This window comes from Brachypodium distachyon, chromosome 1 (genome assembly GCF_000005505.3).
Source record: "Brachypodium distachyon strain Bd21 chromosome 1, Brachypodium_distachyon_v3.0, whole genome shotgun sequence".
NCBI classification, from domain to species: Eukaryota; Viridiplantae; Streptophyta; class Magnoliopsida; order Poales; family Poaceae; genus Brachypodium; species Brachypodium distachyon.
Genome location: NC_016131.3, coordinates 19,487,174 through 19,504,673, shown reverse-complemented (window position 1 = coordinate 19,504,673; position 17,500 = coordinate 19,487,174). Strand labels below are relative to the sequence as shown.

General features: G+C 43.7%; 3 protein-coding genes across 4 annotated transcripts; 1 reads left to right on the top strand and 2 right to left on the bottom strand.

Moving 5' to 3' along the window:
- Window positions 1-1,628: 1,628 nt before the first annotated feature.
- LOC100838970 (zinc finger CCCH domain-containing protein 50) lies at window positions 1,629-4,587 on the top strand. Of its 2 annotated transcripts, none has more exons than XM_003562857.4 (2): window positions 1,629-1,850; window positions 2,157-4,587. In XM_003562857.4, exon 2 carries the CDS (start codon window positions 2,199-2,201, stop codon window positions 4,182-4,184), a length of 1,986 nt encoding a protein of 661 aa, XP_003562905.1. In that variant the 5' UTR covers window positions 1,629-1,850; window positions 2,157-2,198; the 3' UTR covers window positions 4,185-4,587. The 2 variants fall into 2 exon arrangements, with proteins under 2 accessions (XP_003562905.1, XP_024312449.1); XM_024456681.1 differs by lacking the exon at window positions 1,629-1,850 and adding an exon at window positions 1,992-2,010.
- Window positions 4,588-6,475: 1,888 nt separating this feature from the next.
- On the bottom strand, window positions 6,476-12,445 carry LOC100838066 (HVA22-like protein k). Its single transcript, XM_003562854.4, has 8 exons — window positions 12,256-12,445; window positions 11,086-11,144; window positions 10,442-10,539; window positions 9,780-9,831; window positions 8,392-8,455; window positions 7,629-7,724; window positions 7,471-7,543; window positions 6,476-6,954 (listed from the first exon to the last, which is right to left on the bottom strand). The coding sequence occupies exons 1-8, from the start codon at window positions 12,289-12,291 to the stop codon at window positions 6,833-6,835; spliced, it is 600 nt and encodes a 199-aa protein (XP_003562902.1). The 5' UTR covers window positions 12,292-12,445; the 3' UTR covers window positions 6,476-6,832.
- Window positions 12,446-13,839: 1,394 nt separating this feature from the next.
- On the bottom strand, window positions 13,840-17,137 carry LOC104584251 (protein TIC 20-I, chloroplastic). Its single transcript, XM_010238466.3, has 3 exons — window positions 17,008-17,137; window positions 16,381-16,587; window positions 13,840-14,897 (listed from the first exon to the last, which is right to left on the bottom strand). Exons 2-3 carry the CDS (start codon window positions 16,556-16,558, stop codon window positions 14,257-14,259), a joined length of 819 nt encoding a protein of 272 aa, XP_010236768.1. The 5' UTR covers window positions 16,559-16,587; window positions 17,008-17,137; the 3' UTR covers window positions 13,840-14,256.
- Between the last annotated feature and the right edge of the window lie 363 nt (window positions 17,138-17,500).

The following is a 17,500-nucleotide window of genomic DNA, read 5'->3' as shown; positions in this document are numbered from 1 at the left end:
GGTCGAGAGTCGTTGTTGCGCCCGTTGCTGCCGCTTGGACCACCCTGTCGTGGTCCTTTGTTGGTGTTGCTAGAGTTGTTGGTGCGTCCGCCGCGGTTGCCGCGGCCTCGCGGTCCTCCTCGCCCCCGGTAGCCGCCGCGTCCTTTTGCAGCAGCGTTTGCAGATGACTTGAAGCCACTGCCAAAGCCACCTTGTAGCAGCTCCATCCTTGTGTCGAAGTTCGACATATGGGAGTAGAGGTCGCCGAGCGTGATGGCGTCGGTCTTGGCCTCCAGTGCGGACACCAGCGGGTTGTACTCGACATCGAGCCCCGCCAGTATGCAAGACACCATCTCGTCTTCCGAGAGTGGTTTGCCGGCTGCTGCAAGTTCATCTCCGAGGCTCGTCATCCTGGAAAAGTAATTTGCCACTGTTATATTACCTTTGGTGGCGTTGGCGAGCATGATGTGGAGATTGTTCACCCGCGATCTGGATTGGGACGAGAACATGTTCTCGAGCGCCGACCAGACTTCATGGGAGGTCTGCAGGGAGATCACCTGCGTCAACACCTCTTTGGTGAGATTGTTGAGCAGATGGGACAGGAGCAACTGGTCTTGAGTAACCCATGCCGCATAGGCTGGGTTCGGTTGCTTGTCGACGGTCTTGTCCGCCTTCTCAACCGTGAGTTCTTGCGCTGGTGCAGAAATCGTGCCATCAAGGTAGCCATAGATCTGAGCACCGCGGATTGATGGAAGGATATGTGCCTTCCACAGGAGATAATTCTCCCTCGTGAGTTTCTCAGACACCTGACCGAGAGAAGGAATCGTCGAGCCTGATGAAGCCATGGAAGCGACGAGATTGGAATCAGATGTAGGTGGAAGAGGAAGGCTCTGATACCATATAAACTTTGATGTAAGCGTGTTACCCTTCTCAGGGCCGCGTGGTGTTTATTTATATGCCGGTGTATCCACCGGAAAGAAGATTACAGAGTTTGTTTACAAACCGTTAGCAACGGGAAAGATAGAGAACTTGAGATACACGAGACAAGGTTAAAGAGAGAGATAAGAACAGCAAAACTAATTCTCTCTGTCTAGGATTTTCTTGTTGAACCGAATATCTTCAAACTCTAACACAGTGCACTGGGTCCAGTGCACCGGGCGCAGCGGGCGCGGGAGGTCACCGACGACGACCTTTCTTTCTTTCTTTTTCTCTCTCTCGAGCCGACCTCCCTCCTCCGTACGACGGGGATAGATACAACCGAGGCTTTCGGCGCCGAATCTCACGTCCGCCACCTGCCCCGCACGATCCTGCCCGTCCGTGCACAGCCCCGACGGCCCGATGCGCCGCCGCGTGTCAGCGGGCAGCAGCCGCCCCGACCCCACCCCGACGCGAGCGGTCAGCAATTTCCACCGGCACCCGCCTGTTTGAATCCCCCTGGTAGGCCCCACCGCACAGTAAATTCCTGTATAAAAATCTCGACCCGGGCCGATACCTGACGTTTTTCTAACCGTCTCAGTGACATCGTGGACCCGGGGTTACGTGGGGCTACCGTGTCGGCGGCTGTGGGAGGTGGTGGGTTAGACGGCTGAGGGTGAAGAGGGTCGCGGTGCCCGAGGAATGAGACAATTTAACTCCTCGCCACCACCACCAGTAAACTGCGAGTCCTCCTCCTCCCCCCACCTCGCTGTCTCCTCTCTCTTTCCCTGCTCCGCTCCCCAAGGCGGTTCCGTTTCGCTTCTCTTCTCCGGCGAGGGGAGACGCTACCCCGCCGCCGGTTACTGCCGGGCAGGAGGGAGGAAGAGGGGTCCGCCTCCGGATCCGACTGGGCTGGGCTGGATTGGGATTGGATTTGGATCGTGCCGCGGCGGGAGGTAAATGGTTACTGCTCATTTATTGCTTCCCTAGTAATCCCTTCCTTCCTCCCTCCCGTCGATTCCGGTGTTCGGATCGGCGATTTGCTCCCGGTGCTCTCCGGATTGGGTTTGATTGGCCGCTTTCCAAAGGAGACAGAGCTCCGATTCGTCGAGCTGGGTCTGGGTCTCTCCCTCCCCCCACATCTTTCCTTTTTTTTCTCGCCTTCCTTATTCGCCGATTTCCTGATCTCGATTCCGGGGTTATCTCCTCCTGCTGCTGCTGAATCTATATAACCCCCCCTCCTGCGCTTGCCTCTTTTGCAGATGTGTTGAGCTTTCCCCTGTTGAGTACTAGTAGCAGCGGCAATGGGCGACCTTCCTGATCCCGCGCGTGCGCAGGTCGCGGGCGGCGGGCGGCGGGACAAGCTGGCGGCGCTGCTTGAGCTCGCGGCGGCGGATGATGTTGACGGGATGAGGGAGGCGCTTGAACTGGCAGGCGAGGAGGCGGCGGAGCTGGCCGATGAGGTCGGCCTGTGGTATGGCCGGAGCAAGGCTTACGAACCGCGGACGCCTCTGATGGTCGCGGCCACCTACGGCAGCGCACGGGTCGTCTCGCTGCTGCTCGGCCTGAGTGGCTACGTCGATGTAGCCCGTCGCCCCGGCGTCGACGGCTTCACCGCGCTTCACTGCGCCGCCTCAGGGGGCTCCTCCAACGCTGTTCCGGTCGTCAAGATGCTTCTGGACGCTGGCGCCGACCTGGCCACCCCCGACTGCGCCGGCCGCTTCCCGGCCGACGTCATCAGAGCTCCTCCTGCTTCGCCAGATGCCCTGGGAGATCTCGAGATGCTTCTCGGCCGCCGCCGTGCGCTTGCCGTGGCTACCTCGGCGGCGTCTGGAGCGTCTTCCCCGCCGCTCTCGTCCTCACCAGATGACGAGGGCAACAGGTCGCCGTCGTCGCTGTCTCCTATCACCGTGGATCGGGGCAAGAAGGAGTATCCCGTGGATCCGACGCTGCCAGACATCAAGAGCAGCGTCTATGCCTCGGACGAGTTCCGCATGTACGCTTTCAAGGTGCGTCCGTGCTCCCGTGCTTACTCCCATGACTGGACCGAGTGCCCCTTCGTGCACCCTGGCGAGAATGCCCGCCGCCGTGATCCTCGTAAGCATCCGTACACTGCGGTGCCTTGCCCCAACTTCCGGCGCCCCGGTGGCTGTCCTAGTGGCGACAACTGTGAATTCTCCCATGGCGTCTTCGAGAGCTGGCTCCACCCGACACAGTATCGCACCAGGCTCTGCAAAGAGGGAGCAGCCTGCGCCCGCCGCATCTGCTTCTTTGCACATGATGAAGAGGAGCTCCGCCATGTGCCTCACAATAGCGGTGCTGGTCTCCTATCTCCCCGTGCAACTTCATCTATTGATATGAGTGCAGCTGCCCAGCTCGGGCTTCTTCAAGGATCTCCCAGGCACTTTGGGCCACCGCCTGGGTCACCATCTGCTGGGAGCAACGGTGGAGGTACTGCTCCTCATTGGCTTCAAGGTAGCAGGCTGCGTTCTTCTTTCAATGCAAGAGATGCTACTGCTGAGGATCTTGGCATGCTCCTCGATTGGGAATCACAGTACCTTGGAGCACTTTGTCTCCCATCCAGCAGCCGTCCCCAACCCCGCCTTTCTACTGGCCTTAGCGTCAGACCAACAGCAATCGCCCCATCTACCCTTGAAGACATGTATGCTTCAGACCTAGCAATGTCGCCAAGGTTCACTAATGACCAAGCTCACTCAGTCTACTCACCAGCTCACAAATCAGCCATGCTTAACAAGCTTCATCAGCAGAAGGGTCTCCTCTCACCAGTTAACACCAACAGATTGTACTCACCAAGGGGTCTTGATCCATCAGCGCTTGTCCATTCTCCAATCGGTGGCATGTCTCCTCGGTCCCCTCGGGTTATGGAGCCAACATCGCCCCTAAGTGCTCGTTTTGGGGCCTCTCACACTCAGCGTGAGATGTTTGAACAGTTTGCCTCCCTGAACAAGCACCAGCTGCCATCCACGGGTTCACCACGGAATTCTAACTCTTCATGGGGCAATATGGGTTCCCCAATGGGTAAGGTTGACTGGGGTGTTGATGGTGATGAGCTGGTTCGCCTGAGACGCCCTGAGCAATCAGGGCTTGCAGAAAAGGAGCCGGATGTGTCGTGGGGACAGTCACCGAATGGCCGGAGGGGTGAAATGCTGGGCAATGCAGGCGGCTTAGCTTCTGGATCGACGAACAGGACAGACTGGAACAATCAGGCTGATTTGTTGGATCAGACTGCAATTGGTGCTTGGCTTGAGCAGCACATGGATCAGAAGTGATTGAAGGAGGCTGTGAAGTCCACAAGCGGATGAAACCATCGTTTTACCAAAGAATAGTTGGTCCTAGTAAATAATAAATATTCTTTTTTATTCTTGAATTTTTGGTGGCAAAGTCAGAGATGGTGGTGTTCAACAGAACATCCGGTCACAGATTGGTAGCTGAAAGCAGTTCAGGAGCATCGGTAAACATGTTTTACTTCACCAGGGTCCTAACTAGTATTCTTTTGATTAGTTCAGACGGATTTTTATTCCATTTCCATGGTAAGAAAAATTATATACTCCACCATGGGTTATTATGTGTTCAAGGTCTCTTGCTGACAAGAGATTAGGATTGCTCATTCTTTATCAAAATGAACAATTTTATGAAAACATTGTTAATTTAGTCAATTTTTGCCTGGTTGAATGCCATTTGTTTTCTGCTACTAATTCTATGTTTTGTGTTCATGCTGTTGGGTTTGACTCTGGAAAGGAGTCAGATCTCATGGTTTTTGCATTTCTCTCTGTGGTCTTAGCCTAATTCTGAAGTCAGAACAATCAAAATGCTGCATGCACGGATGGATATGAAAGCAAATACTATACTGTAGATCTAAAAGAGATGCAGTTGTTCGAGTAATATCATTATCATTATATTCCAAAGTGAGTGTAATATGTGTTATTCTATCGATTGTCCATGGGAAATTTGCATATTTGAAATGTTATGTATCATGCCTGTCTATTTTCTGTCCTTCTGGAACTGCTGGGGTACGATCCAACTTTTAGCTACAAGCCGAAGCCGTTCGACCAATTGCATATGCTAAGCTACGACCCAACATTTAGCCACGAGCTGAAACTGTTCGAATTCTTACATGTTTTCCTTTTTTTGCGGGTAGAATTCTTGTTTTCCGACAGATGGTGCATTTTGTATGTAGAAATAGAATGCTTTCGAGTACGCACAAAAGGATTCTATTTACTCACAGAATGCTTTCGAGGAACATTGTTACTTGAAGGTTTGTACGGGGATATCTGACCAAGTCTTTTCCTTGACCGTGGAGATCTTACCATACATTTGTGAGTGTCTATGACGCGTTTGCACGGGCAAAACCGAATCCTTTGTATATCCACCAGGGAGGCATGGTTCGAAATACATGGTTGTTTCATCTTGCACCAGAACAGGTAAAAGAAAACCTGACGGATCCTTTAACCACAGAGTCTGAGGTTCCTAGCATTCCTCGCTATACCATCAGGCATCAGCGACGGAATTTGGCTCTCAAGGACAGTGTTAGAACACACAAGCGACAAGCCAGCACTCCGTATCCGCAGCAGCGACTTAAAAACTACTCCAGACGATTGCAGCCAAGCTGCATAGCTAGATTTAAGGCTATGCAAAAAGTCCATGTATGCTTTTGCTGTGATACCATCAGGAACATGGAGCAGGACATCATTAGCCTGTGACATGGTTCATTGTTGTTTCTGGATGTCCCTGAAGGCCATGTTAAGGTAGTTTTTGTGGGTGCTTCGGTATTTAGTTCAAAATTTAAACTAAATAAAGTACGGAGTAGCAGAACTTAACCAAAAAAATACTCCTCTTACAAAAAAGACTTGAGGCATACATCTGTCTCTTCTTTTGCAGGAACGGTGACTCCTTTTTTCTTTTTCTTAGTCATAGGCGACCGGGATTAGGATTTTGAGGCGGCGGGTCGTTAGTTTCTTCTTTCTATGACGGGTTTGGGTTTCGAGTCGGCAGGTCATCGGTCTTCTTTTCTCTACGAAGATCCGTTTTTGTTGGAAAAAGATTGTCTTTTCTTGGGTTAAATAAAAAAACTCATTAGTTCAAACTTTGAAAAGAACAGAAAACATTGGTTCAATGTTGAATATTCGCCCGGCGGCATTATATCATACATATATACGTACCATAGCTGCTCCAACATTGTTTTCTTCTTGTCCAACTACCATACTGGTCAGAGAGATGACGAATAAAGCCGCCTCCTTCCTTCCAACAACAAAACGTGAGGGCGGTCCGGTCAAATGCAAGCTCAGCGACAGGTTTTGGTCCAAAGCAAGTTTCAAGCTTTCAGCTACCATTACGCATCGTTTCAGCAAATTCTAGACTTTGTACCGCGTATCGTAGGTACAATCTTGTCGTATTAGAGAGTCAACGTTGATCGGCAGATAGTCTTTCATCAACTCATTTATCTATTTACACATGAATGTGTGGAACGTTTCCTTCCTGAGTTGTGTTAAGAACCTTCTTAGAATTGCGAACTATAGATTCGGTGCTAATATGCGCCAAAAAAGATTCCTTGCTAAAGAAATTACTCCACAAACATCGGTTGTATTCATGATTCCATCTTCTGGAGACTTGTTACTTAGATACGAATCAAAACCTACAAATGAAATGAAATCGACAACCCAAGTTGTGAAACTACATTTTCATACTCCAGTCAATTTCATATGGTCTCTCACAAACTGGTGCTCAATTTTTTGTGGCACCGTAGTGTACAAAGTGTGCAGTACCCCTCCTAAAGCTTGAAACATAGTTCAAGCTGATTTTTCAAGAGATAACATATTCACATTCAACTGACGAGCTGGATGACCTAAAGGTTCATTTCTGCAGCATATCCAACAAGATGGTACTTGCTGCACAAGATACATTTGGCAGAGACAAACAGTCAAGCTCGAGTTTCGCCTCTCGGTGTGTCGGCTTCTTCCGTAGCAGTTGAATTCGGGCCTTCGGCTGTGTTAACTTCTTCTGGTTGTCCAGGTTGGTCGACACCATTTACTATATAACTTGCTGTTCCAAGCACAAGCAACCCAGAATTACTTCAACTTAAAATTTGGAGTTCTTAATGTGAAAAACATGAAGCCGCATGGTGCAATTGCAGGTATGGAGGCAGAGGGATATTATACTTGTGAAAATAATAACTCTACGAGAGAACATATTATACAACAAGAAAAGACATGGCAGTATACAGTTTTAAGATAGTGAAAAGGTTGCCTATAGTTCAAATATTACGAGTGCAGAAAATGGTTGAGGCCTTCGGCAAGATGGAAGTTGAAAAAAATAAAATAAGGGGTAGGCATCATAGGCTAAACAATATGCACATGGGAGATTATATTGAGGGCTTGAGGCAAACAGACTTGTAGAGATCAACCCATAGAAATCAATGCTTAAGAACAAGTTAGGGCCCCAATTTATTACTAGATATTTAATATGTACACCCAAATATCCAATTTTAAGCATTGTTTGCACAAGCATGCTGTTTTTTTTTCTCTCAAATCATAAAAGGATCTACTTCCCGATCTGTACCTGTTGTAGCACCTCTGATAGCCAAGTTCTCTACGAAACGGATTTCGTCTTCATGGTTGCTCACAAACTTCGTCTGGTTTGTTTGTGACAATATTATATCCATTAGTGGTATATACTCTAAAATATGCATGATGACATGAAGACCAAGACACGCTTACAAGTTCTTTGGACATAATATTCAGAATTCTATCAATTTTTGCTTGATGCTTCAGGAAAAACGGCCGCAGGTATCTTCTGTACACATGCTTTGATCCCTGTAAGTTAAAAAAAGAACACCTGTCAGTATATAGAAGGCTGTGATTCTACTGGATCATTTAGATTGAACTTCTAGTCAACAATATTTCATCATCTGGCTGAAAAGGAGCAGAATCTTGCAACACAAGCATGTGGATGATGCTAAACACTTTAACGCTCTATACAGGCTTTTAGCTATACAGTCAATTAATTAAAGCGCTATTTGTGAAAATAAAACTGGTCCAAGGAATGAATAGACAAACAGATGCCATGCATCATGATTCGAGCTTCAGGTTGTAACCAACAATCAAATGTTGCACTGCAGGGTACATAAACCTACGACTGCACATTTTTCTGTCATAATCATACAATGTCAACCGACTAACCATTATTTGAACCAGCCCAGTTGGGTTGGCCTTTGCGTTTCTTGATATTGAAATCGCTATACCAAGTCCATTGCTGACATTCATATAATACGTCTATCCTCTTCAACACTAATTTGTTACTTCTTTAAATTAATAACAGCAAAACATAATTAAAAATCATATGCTTCGTTTATTTTACTTCCCTGATATGGTAATTTTACCAACAACAAAAATTATTACGGAATATAGCTTTCGGTCATACATATAGGAATATGAAAAATACATATTAACACTCCTAACACAAAACTGGTTTATGACTTACACCATTTGAAGGGAACTGGAGCCACACAAGGATAGCGAATTTCACATGGTAATAAAGAGGAACACTGCAAAACAGCAACAGAGTACAAAATGATCAGATAGTTTCCACTTTCCAGGACAGGAAGGACTGAGAGTAACTTGCTGCAATGGTACAATATCAGTTAGCAATACATCATTACAAGACATATGCTAGAGAAGACAAAAGGCAGCATTCCAGTATTGCCCTGAAATTTAGAGGCGGCACTTTAGGATTTCTAACTAAAATGATTCTCAATGTACCCTTTTCAGTCAATAAATGTTTCATTCACATATATCAGCCCAAGTGTTTTAAATCAGCATTTTTCTATAATGTTATACAGGAAAGATTCCAGTAGGATGAATATATATTCAGTTGTACAAAATTTACTTAGAACATGCATAGAACGATTAGTTGTTGTCAGCAAGTGAGTTTATGCTTCAAATGCAATGCCCACTGGTTACAAGTTTCCAATACAACTTCTATACCCAATCAGGATCAGGAACAGTTAGACCTGTACAGTTCGAGTTTTCTCCAGTAAACCGTGAAATTTAAGGGCCCTAATACCGGTCTGGTTTGATAAACTAGTTTTGAATACATTTTTTTTAAGAAATCAAGATCTAAGTATATAAATTTAAATAGGCATGCAAAAAAGGGGGCATACTGCGGTGAACCAGTCAGCGAAACAAAAAACAAGAACCCAGTCATTCACGTCCCCTTTAGTATTTGGAACCGTACACCGCACCGAGGTATGGCAGCCATTACACTCCATACCAGTATTCTATTCCCTCTGATCCATAATAAGTGTCTCAGATTTAGTACAACTTTATGTTAAGTTGCTACAAAATTTGTAACACTTATTATGGATCGGAGGGAGTAACTTACTAGGAGCAATCAGACAAAACTGTGATGCATCCTGCATCAAGGATTTAACCAGAAGGTTCCAGTTCAAGGATAACATACATAAATTTAATAAATCATGAAGCAACAGTGCTTTATAAAACTAAGCACGTAGCAGGCTGAGGGGTAATCACAAATACAGGATCGTCCTGCTCATTGATGCTACTAAAAAAAAATTAGGCAACCAAAAGCCTTCCATGCGGTGGTACTAAAATAGTTTGCACAATTTGTAATCATTTGGTTGCTCATAAGTTACAGCCTAAAAAGGATGTAGCCACTTCCATATGTAAGACATGTTCACTTGTTCTGTGTGTATATTTGCATGAAGCTTGTCTTACATGGGATCTGATACAAAGATACAAGGAGCAGTTCCAAAAGGTTACGAAGGATGCCACATTAGTGTCATTCCTATCGCCAATCATGCTACAAATAACAAGAAACTGATGTTCCATCATGTCATCAAATGTCCATACCTTGAAATAAGCTTATCAGCAAAAACTTCCACCATGCTGAAAGATCCATATGCTGCAAAACATAGGGACATAAATGTTACAAGTAACAAGTAACAAGCAACAACCAATTTAGAAAACCTTAACCATATATGTTAGACTAAAACACAGTGAAGATACCTGTTAAATGTTCATTTGACCCATACATACTAAACATTTTCATTCGTTTCCTATTGTTTAGAGATGTACATACAGATCGCATACATCACAGTGAAGTCTTTATACCAATATCCATAGTCATATTGGTATTTCATCAACTAAACAATCATATCAAGATGACAAGGTGGGTTAATGTACGCCAAGTTTTCTTTTGATGATTGGTAGCATCCAAAAAAGTGTTTCATGTGTCATCGTGCAGTTGCTCCTTGACTGACAAAGATACCACTTTCATCAAAACTAATTGAGTAATGCTGAATTACATTTGGAGTCAATGGAGAGTGTGGCTGTAGATACCAGACAAGTTACAAGTAATTTCAAAAGGTACTATGACGTGATGTAATTTCACCTTTTATTTTAGCAAAATAATACTAGTACAATAATAGAGTATTTCATAAAGAATGTCAACTGAAGAAATTGCTTTGTCAGTATCATTGAAAAAATAACTATAGTATAAATCATTTACAGACCTGCCCAATAAAGGAGCAAACGCTCTTTCTCATCTTGATCTTTCTTTTCTATGGCCCTGTAAGTAGAATATACAGGTAGACCAATGCCCACTGCACAACTGTACAAGCATGGAGCGAGGATCATAAACAATGATGAATTTCTTAACCACAGAAAATTCCCTCATTTTTTAACAGGGTTTGCTAGAATAAGTATAGGTTGCATCCAACTAGAGTATCATGTAACTTCACATTAGCATATTACCACCTAGACCTAACAGCCAATAAGAATGTACGGAGTAGTATATAATGCAGATGATGCTGTCTCACGCAGCTAGAATTTAGGAAATGAGAATATGCCTACGAGATGTTACACTTGCTTTCAGCTATCACCATGGACAAAATAATTAACTGGATGCTGCTAATATGCAAGAAATAATGATAATAGAAGTAATTTGTAGCAAGTTATCAACTACAAATACTGATGAATTCCAGACAGCTCTTAATTAATTCATTAACATGCTCTATGCAACTGCCTTGAAAATACAAAAACATAACAATTTAAAAAAAACTTCACAAAGAAACAATCAACTTATAAGAAGCAGAACATGAAAATAAACAGCCAGATTAAAACCATTGCTAATAAATTTACTTCATTTGAAGTATACCTGGCTGTGCGGACGACAACATTAGAGCTTAATGGGGCCAGTAAAAGCCGTAAACCCACCTACAAAACCAAATATAGTTTGATGATTTCAGCAAAAGCGTACCTCGAACTTGCAAATAAATATTGAATTGGATATCACAAAATGGCCAGAGAATTGAGAATCCATTCAGAATTCTTACGAGTTATAGACAAGTTATAGAACAGTAATACAACTTACAGTTACAATCATTGGCTCAGTTAGAAATCAGATTTATCAGCCTAATTCTCCCAAAATAGAAAATCTAAGTGCCACTGCAGATGCTACAATTCTGTGTTCCAAGTTAAACCACTTGGATGTTGGATCGTCAAAAATGAACCACCTGAACAACCAACCCAGTTATGCCAGCATAATTTGATTTGGTCAATAGTTATACTAAGCAGTGGAACAGAACGTTTATTTTTTAATGTGTTAACCGGTAGAATCAAGCTTTTGTACTGTTTGGTGTCATCAGTACATTTGTACTGCTTTCATGCAGTTTCGCAGGCCTAGCGGCATGCCCCTTGCCCCCCTATTTTAAGCTCAATGCAGCCATATCCTGAATCTACAGAGCCCATCAAATCCAAATAAAATTTGAATACATTGCAATGCAGTTCTAATGTCCATGAAACATGAAGCACTTCCCATCTAACCTATAATGCACTGTTCAACTATTTACTAGCACGAAACGACTAGCACTGGCAGTAGATGGCAACCTTACCTATGGCAATTCAATGGCAGATAGACGCTGCAATCACCGAGCAAAAATAACTGCACTAATTCATCATCCAAAGAGCACCTACAGTGGTAGGAAAGGCGACCTTCTCTAATTCTCTCCGCGTCAACTAGACATGAGATGAATAGGATACAATAGGTTATCCCTTAGTGCTGTATCTAGCAGCTGGTGTTGTGCCCTAACAGACCCTCCTACTCTCCTAGTGGAAAACAAAGCATGATTCGCACATTCGGCGCGAGCCCATCCCCTAAATCGTCTCCCCGAAACGAACCAACCAGGCAAATTAAGCACGAACAAGGTGTAACTGCGCCAACAGAAACACCCTATAACCTCCTACGATCTACACGTAGCCAGATTTCTCACGCAGCTTTTACGATCTAGGTTTTCCGTGCGACACAGGGTCAGTTGAAGGTTCGTACCTCGCCGGAGATGGCGGGCGCTAGCAGAGCAGCCATCGGTCGCCGCGGAGGAGGATCCGGGATGCCTAGGCCGCGCGCGAGCCGGGGTGAGGCCGCTGCTTGGAGGCCAAGGAATCCGCGGCGATTTGAGCTCCGAGCAAGCAAAGGGCAAGAGACGCGACGCCGGCTGCAACGCGAAAGCCGGGGTAAAAAAAAGTACGAGGCAGTTTAACGCACCACACCTTTTCTGATTTGATCCCCGTACTATTCAAGATTCGTATACGAGCCCTCGTTCTTTCTTTCTTTTTTTCTCCGAGCATTTAGCATCGGGAAATAACTTATGGTATAATGTTTTCAGATTACGTATGTTATTCAGAAAAGGGTTTCTAGTCTGCAGAAATCAGATTACTGCTATTTTTATGTATACGGACGCCTTTTTCTCTCTCACCACAACTATATTTAGGGTGATAACAAAAAAATTCATGACCTTTAGACACAATGTTTACTCTGCTACACCACGTTTTTGTCTTGAGAAATGGTTTCACGTCTATTTCATACAACAATCATGCGAAAATTCTGTGTTCCAAAATTAGGCACTTGGACTAAGTAGACCACGGTTTGCCTTAACACTATGGAGTACAAATGATTTTGATACAAGTATTCCTGCAAAGGCTCGGCTCTTTTTTATTTTATTATCGCTTCATTAGAACAGTTTAATGATTGCTTTTATAAATACCGTATATCATTTGGGAGTCCAAATGTACAAATTTAATCAAGTGGTTAATAAGGCTTTGAGAGTCCAAATGTACAGTTATTTAAAAAAAAATACTTCCCATGTACCATAATTCTTGTCGTTGTTTTAGACTTTAGTTCAAATTTACACTAAAACAACACAAGAATTGTGAAACGGAGAGAGTACAAGGTTACATGCAGAGTAAAAAGAAACCCATGCAGTAGCTGATTTTTGGCTTATCTATCGCTTAAACCATGTTGAGATCATGTGTACAAAGTTTAAGAAAAATCAACCAAATAATACTCTGTATATATTTATGCGGTTTTGCTATTTCTAAGGAGATTAAGAAATAGCTATTTCTAAGTCGATGCCAACAACCGTCTAATTCGATCACTGAGATTCATGCAAGATTCAAACAACTAAAAATGATGATCAATCACATTTGCAGAGATAGTGGGGTGTGTGTGTGTTGGTGGGTGGGTGGGGTGGGGGACTTACCAGACTTCGAAATTAACGTTAGTTTGAACTGCGTTGTTTACATGTTTATAGAACATAAATTCCTGCATAGACATCATTTTTTTAAACTTGTGAACATGGTTTTCACCATGATGTGGTTTCCACCACATTGTGAATCAACAGAAAATACAACGGTAGCGTCATATGTTGTCTCTTGTATTCCTCAGTGCTAAAAACTGCATCCTTTATAAAATGGTAAAGATAGTTGATGATGCAAGTGCATAGCAGCACTTCATAGCCAAAAGAGCGTATAACATTGGTTGTCATCTCGTGCTTCTCAGAGTCGCGCTTAAACGATGTTCAGAGAAGTAATATTACAAACAAAAAAATACTCCGTAACGTGGCAGACGAAAAGGTTCCAGAGCAACACCATTGTACAAGCTCTTAAGGATGACAGGTTGATAACTGTTTTTAGCCAGCTGGGGCTCAATTCAAGGCACACGAGGAAACATGAATTCACACGTTTCTAGACACAAAATTGCAGATAACTAAAACACTTTAAGCAATTCAACAGCTGCGACAATCAACAGCGTTACCTGAAAAAGGTCAAATTGCAACAGAAAAAGGTCAAATTCAAGGTCAACAGCGTTACCTAAAACACTTGTACCGTTTGGGTTTTTGTTGCAACAGAAAAAGGTCAAATTGCTGGCAAATATAAACAAAATGTTGTCGATAGAACTGTAAGTAGTTATTGCAAAAATACTACCCTATCTGCACCTCCCTCTCCCTTTCCATCCTTCCAATATCCAAAACCTGGTATGGTGAGCAGTTGGCTACCTGAAGAGATTCAGATCAGAATGGATAAAAGCTGTGTGGGATATGAAAGGAACGTTTGGATACATCCCAGCAAGAGCACACCGCATGCACTCGAGCACCGTGAAGATCTGTATGAAAGCAATAGCCATCCAGAAATGCTGCATGGGCTTCCCCTGGTACACGATGCTGGGCATCCAGGTGCACATCGTTGCCACTGCTTGGGAACCGGTGTCTAGGAGGATAGCCAAGATCACATGGAACCTCATGAAGTGGGGTGACCACTTCCGTCTCACGACAAAGAAGTACACAGTCATAAATATCACCAACAAGAGCCACCCCGGGAGCAGTGTCATGGTGTCAATAAAGGTGTAAACCAATGAAAATCCCTGCAAGTACGTGTGCAATTGGTAGATGACATCGGCATACGACCACATGTTGTGGAGTGGCAGTAAGTATGGCACACATGCTAGAGTTCTCCACCACCATCTTGGTTTGGCAGTCAACTCAGGATAGCTGAATGATGCTAGAGATGAAGCCCGACAACCAACTTCAGATCTTCGACACTGATTGTGCTGGGTCAATAATGGTGGAATTCCATTGATGGAACTCATCCTCGGAAATGATGTGAGCGTGTCATTTTGAAGAAAATCAGTGCCAGCTGCAAGATATAGCTGATAATTACAGTGAAATTTATTCAAAGAAATAAGTGTTATCAATTCAGATCAAGTGTCAGAATCCAAGTAACAAAATGAAATCAAAGCAAGCTACCTAACAAGACACATACTGACACATACAATTCATGTAAATATACCGCAGTTCCAAGATTAATTCTAACCAACATTAAAGTATAATATAAGTGGATCGCAAGTTATGATGGTATATGTTAGACTGATTAACACTCTGGATAAGTCAAATACACATCATGAGAAAATATTCATATTTCACCATTGGCTTGATCATGAACTGTCAATTTGTACCGTGTTTAATGCAGCAAATTGTCCATAAATTTTTTGTCCTCACAAGAACATACAAGATGTTGCTAGGAATCACAGACAGTGATGGTACAAATGAGCATTCCAGAAATTAGAAAAAGAAATGGTAATTCAATGCTAAATTCGATGATTAAAATAATACCAATATGTTCAAGCAGTGGCACCCTTGCAGGTTTAGATGGTCTTTCAGTGGTTTAATTCAAATTTTCAGCCATGCTATACTAGCAGTTCAAGTACAAGTTCAGCGAAGTTTTTCCATCAAGTTATTGTGTTAGATATCAATACATACTCCCTCCGATCCAACCAAATATGGATGTATCTATGCCTAAAAAGCATCTAGATACATGTAATATTTCGACAATTAATATGGATCGGAGGGAGTACTACAGAATTCCAACATATAACCCTGAAGCTTACTTCTGCAAAAAATTGTTGCTAAGGGGAACTAAAGATTATGCAATATCAAGTTTTAGCTATCATTTCTGTGAGTTTCTAACTGTTAGCAGGCTGTAATTGTTTAAATCAAATTTAGTGTTAGACACTGTAAGAGTGTAAGGTAATCTGTAAAATACTCCAGCAGAAGCCACGCAGTTTAAGATGCAATAATTTATCAGCATATAAACAGCAATTATTTCAGGGTAGATCATACTTGCAGTCCAGTACAAGAATGGCACACATTGTAAAATTCTGAACAATGATGTTCTGCTACAAAAAAAGAAGAACAGAGTTCACCATATTTTGAACCCCGCTAGACTAGTAAACTGCATTATTCAATAGTATACTCTAGTTTAGCACTTGGACATGCACAGACTAAAAAAAAGTGTTAGCGTAGTTCTAAAGATGTACCTTTACAGACACTTAATTGTCCAGACTCCAGAGTACAAAGTACTGCTATCTACTAAATGCAACTAACCCTCCCCGTATTTGTATGCGAAGGTAAGAGAATGACAGCATATTGTATAAAGAACAGAAAGAAGTTTGCATTTTAAATATACAACACTTTACCTTTTGATCTAACAAACAAGCACTATAACTTTGCATTGGAGACCCAAGGAATAAGGACGATCTACCATACACGTCTAAAAGAGCATATGCATCATACATTGCAGTAAATTTAACCAGAAGAAAATTATTTCATTACATGCATACCTTGCACAGCTCGTACCGAAAAATTCTTGCTCTCAGATTGAAGCCGTACGCTCTTTGGACTCAGCGATCCTGCTGGAATACGAAGGCACGATCTTCTTAAGAGGAAAGGCTTATGCTTAGCAGCAGGAAAAGCGAACAGTTGGGCATGTCCAGCAGATAAGCCTTGACAGAGAACCATTTTGTATAAAAATGGCCTTGCACAATTCCCTGGAGAGGCATGTAAATGAAGTTAGCACTACAGGTTTACAAAAAAACTATTAATTGCATCAAGTACAGCTTAGTTTGCTCTCTTGGAAAGAATTAATTCGTCTTCTTAAAATAACCGGTCACCATCCTGGACAAGAGATAATTCCAATCAAAAAGGGGAAATTAAGAGGCCGGGGGAACGCAGGTATTTTCCTCCCTAATGCAGAGTCGGTCATGATGTGGGGAATGTGGCGCATGGGAGAATCTAGCTGGTGTGCTGCGTGTGCACCGGCACACCCAGAAATTATGGAGGTCCACTAATTTTTTCCTCAGTTACGAATTGGGGAAGGTTATGAAACGGGGATCTAAAGGGCGGAATCCGTTCGTGGGGTGATGGGAGGAGAAACGGTCGGGAGCGAGAGAATCGAAGGGGAGATTAACCTGCGGTGGAGGCGCTCGAGCGAGGAGGAAGACCGAGGAGGACGAAGAGCGAGGGGGCTGGGTCGCTCGGCAAGGAGATAAGGAGTTGTGGAGGGCTGGGCAAACTATCGACTCGTAATGTTTAAGACGATGGAAAGACAAACTCGTGTCAGATGACGTAACAATTGCATCAAGTTTCAGATGACGTAACAATTGCATCAAGTTGATTAATTTTAAAACAAATTATTAAATCATTGCTAAATGTACATTTATTGGGTCTTTTAGATTTTGCATTTGCGTTTCTACATAAAATAAATCTACAAACATTCAACTAATTTGATTGTGGCATGGTCGGAAGGAGGCCCGCGGCAGACACTCTCTGGTGGTTTGGGACAAGGTCTGCTCTCCCAAGTAGTTTGGTGCCCTGGGTCTCCCTAACCTACGGCTATTGAACCTGGCTCTCTGAGCTAGATGGTGTTAGCTGCGCAAAGTTGAGCCCAACAAACCGTGGGGG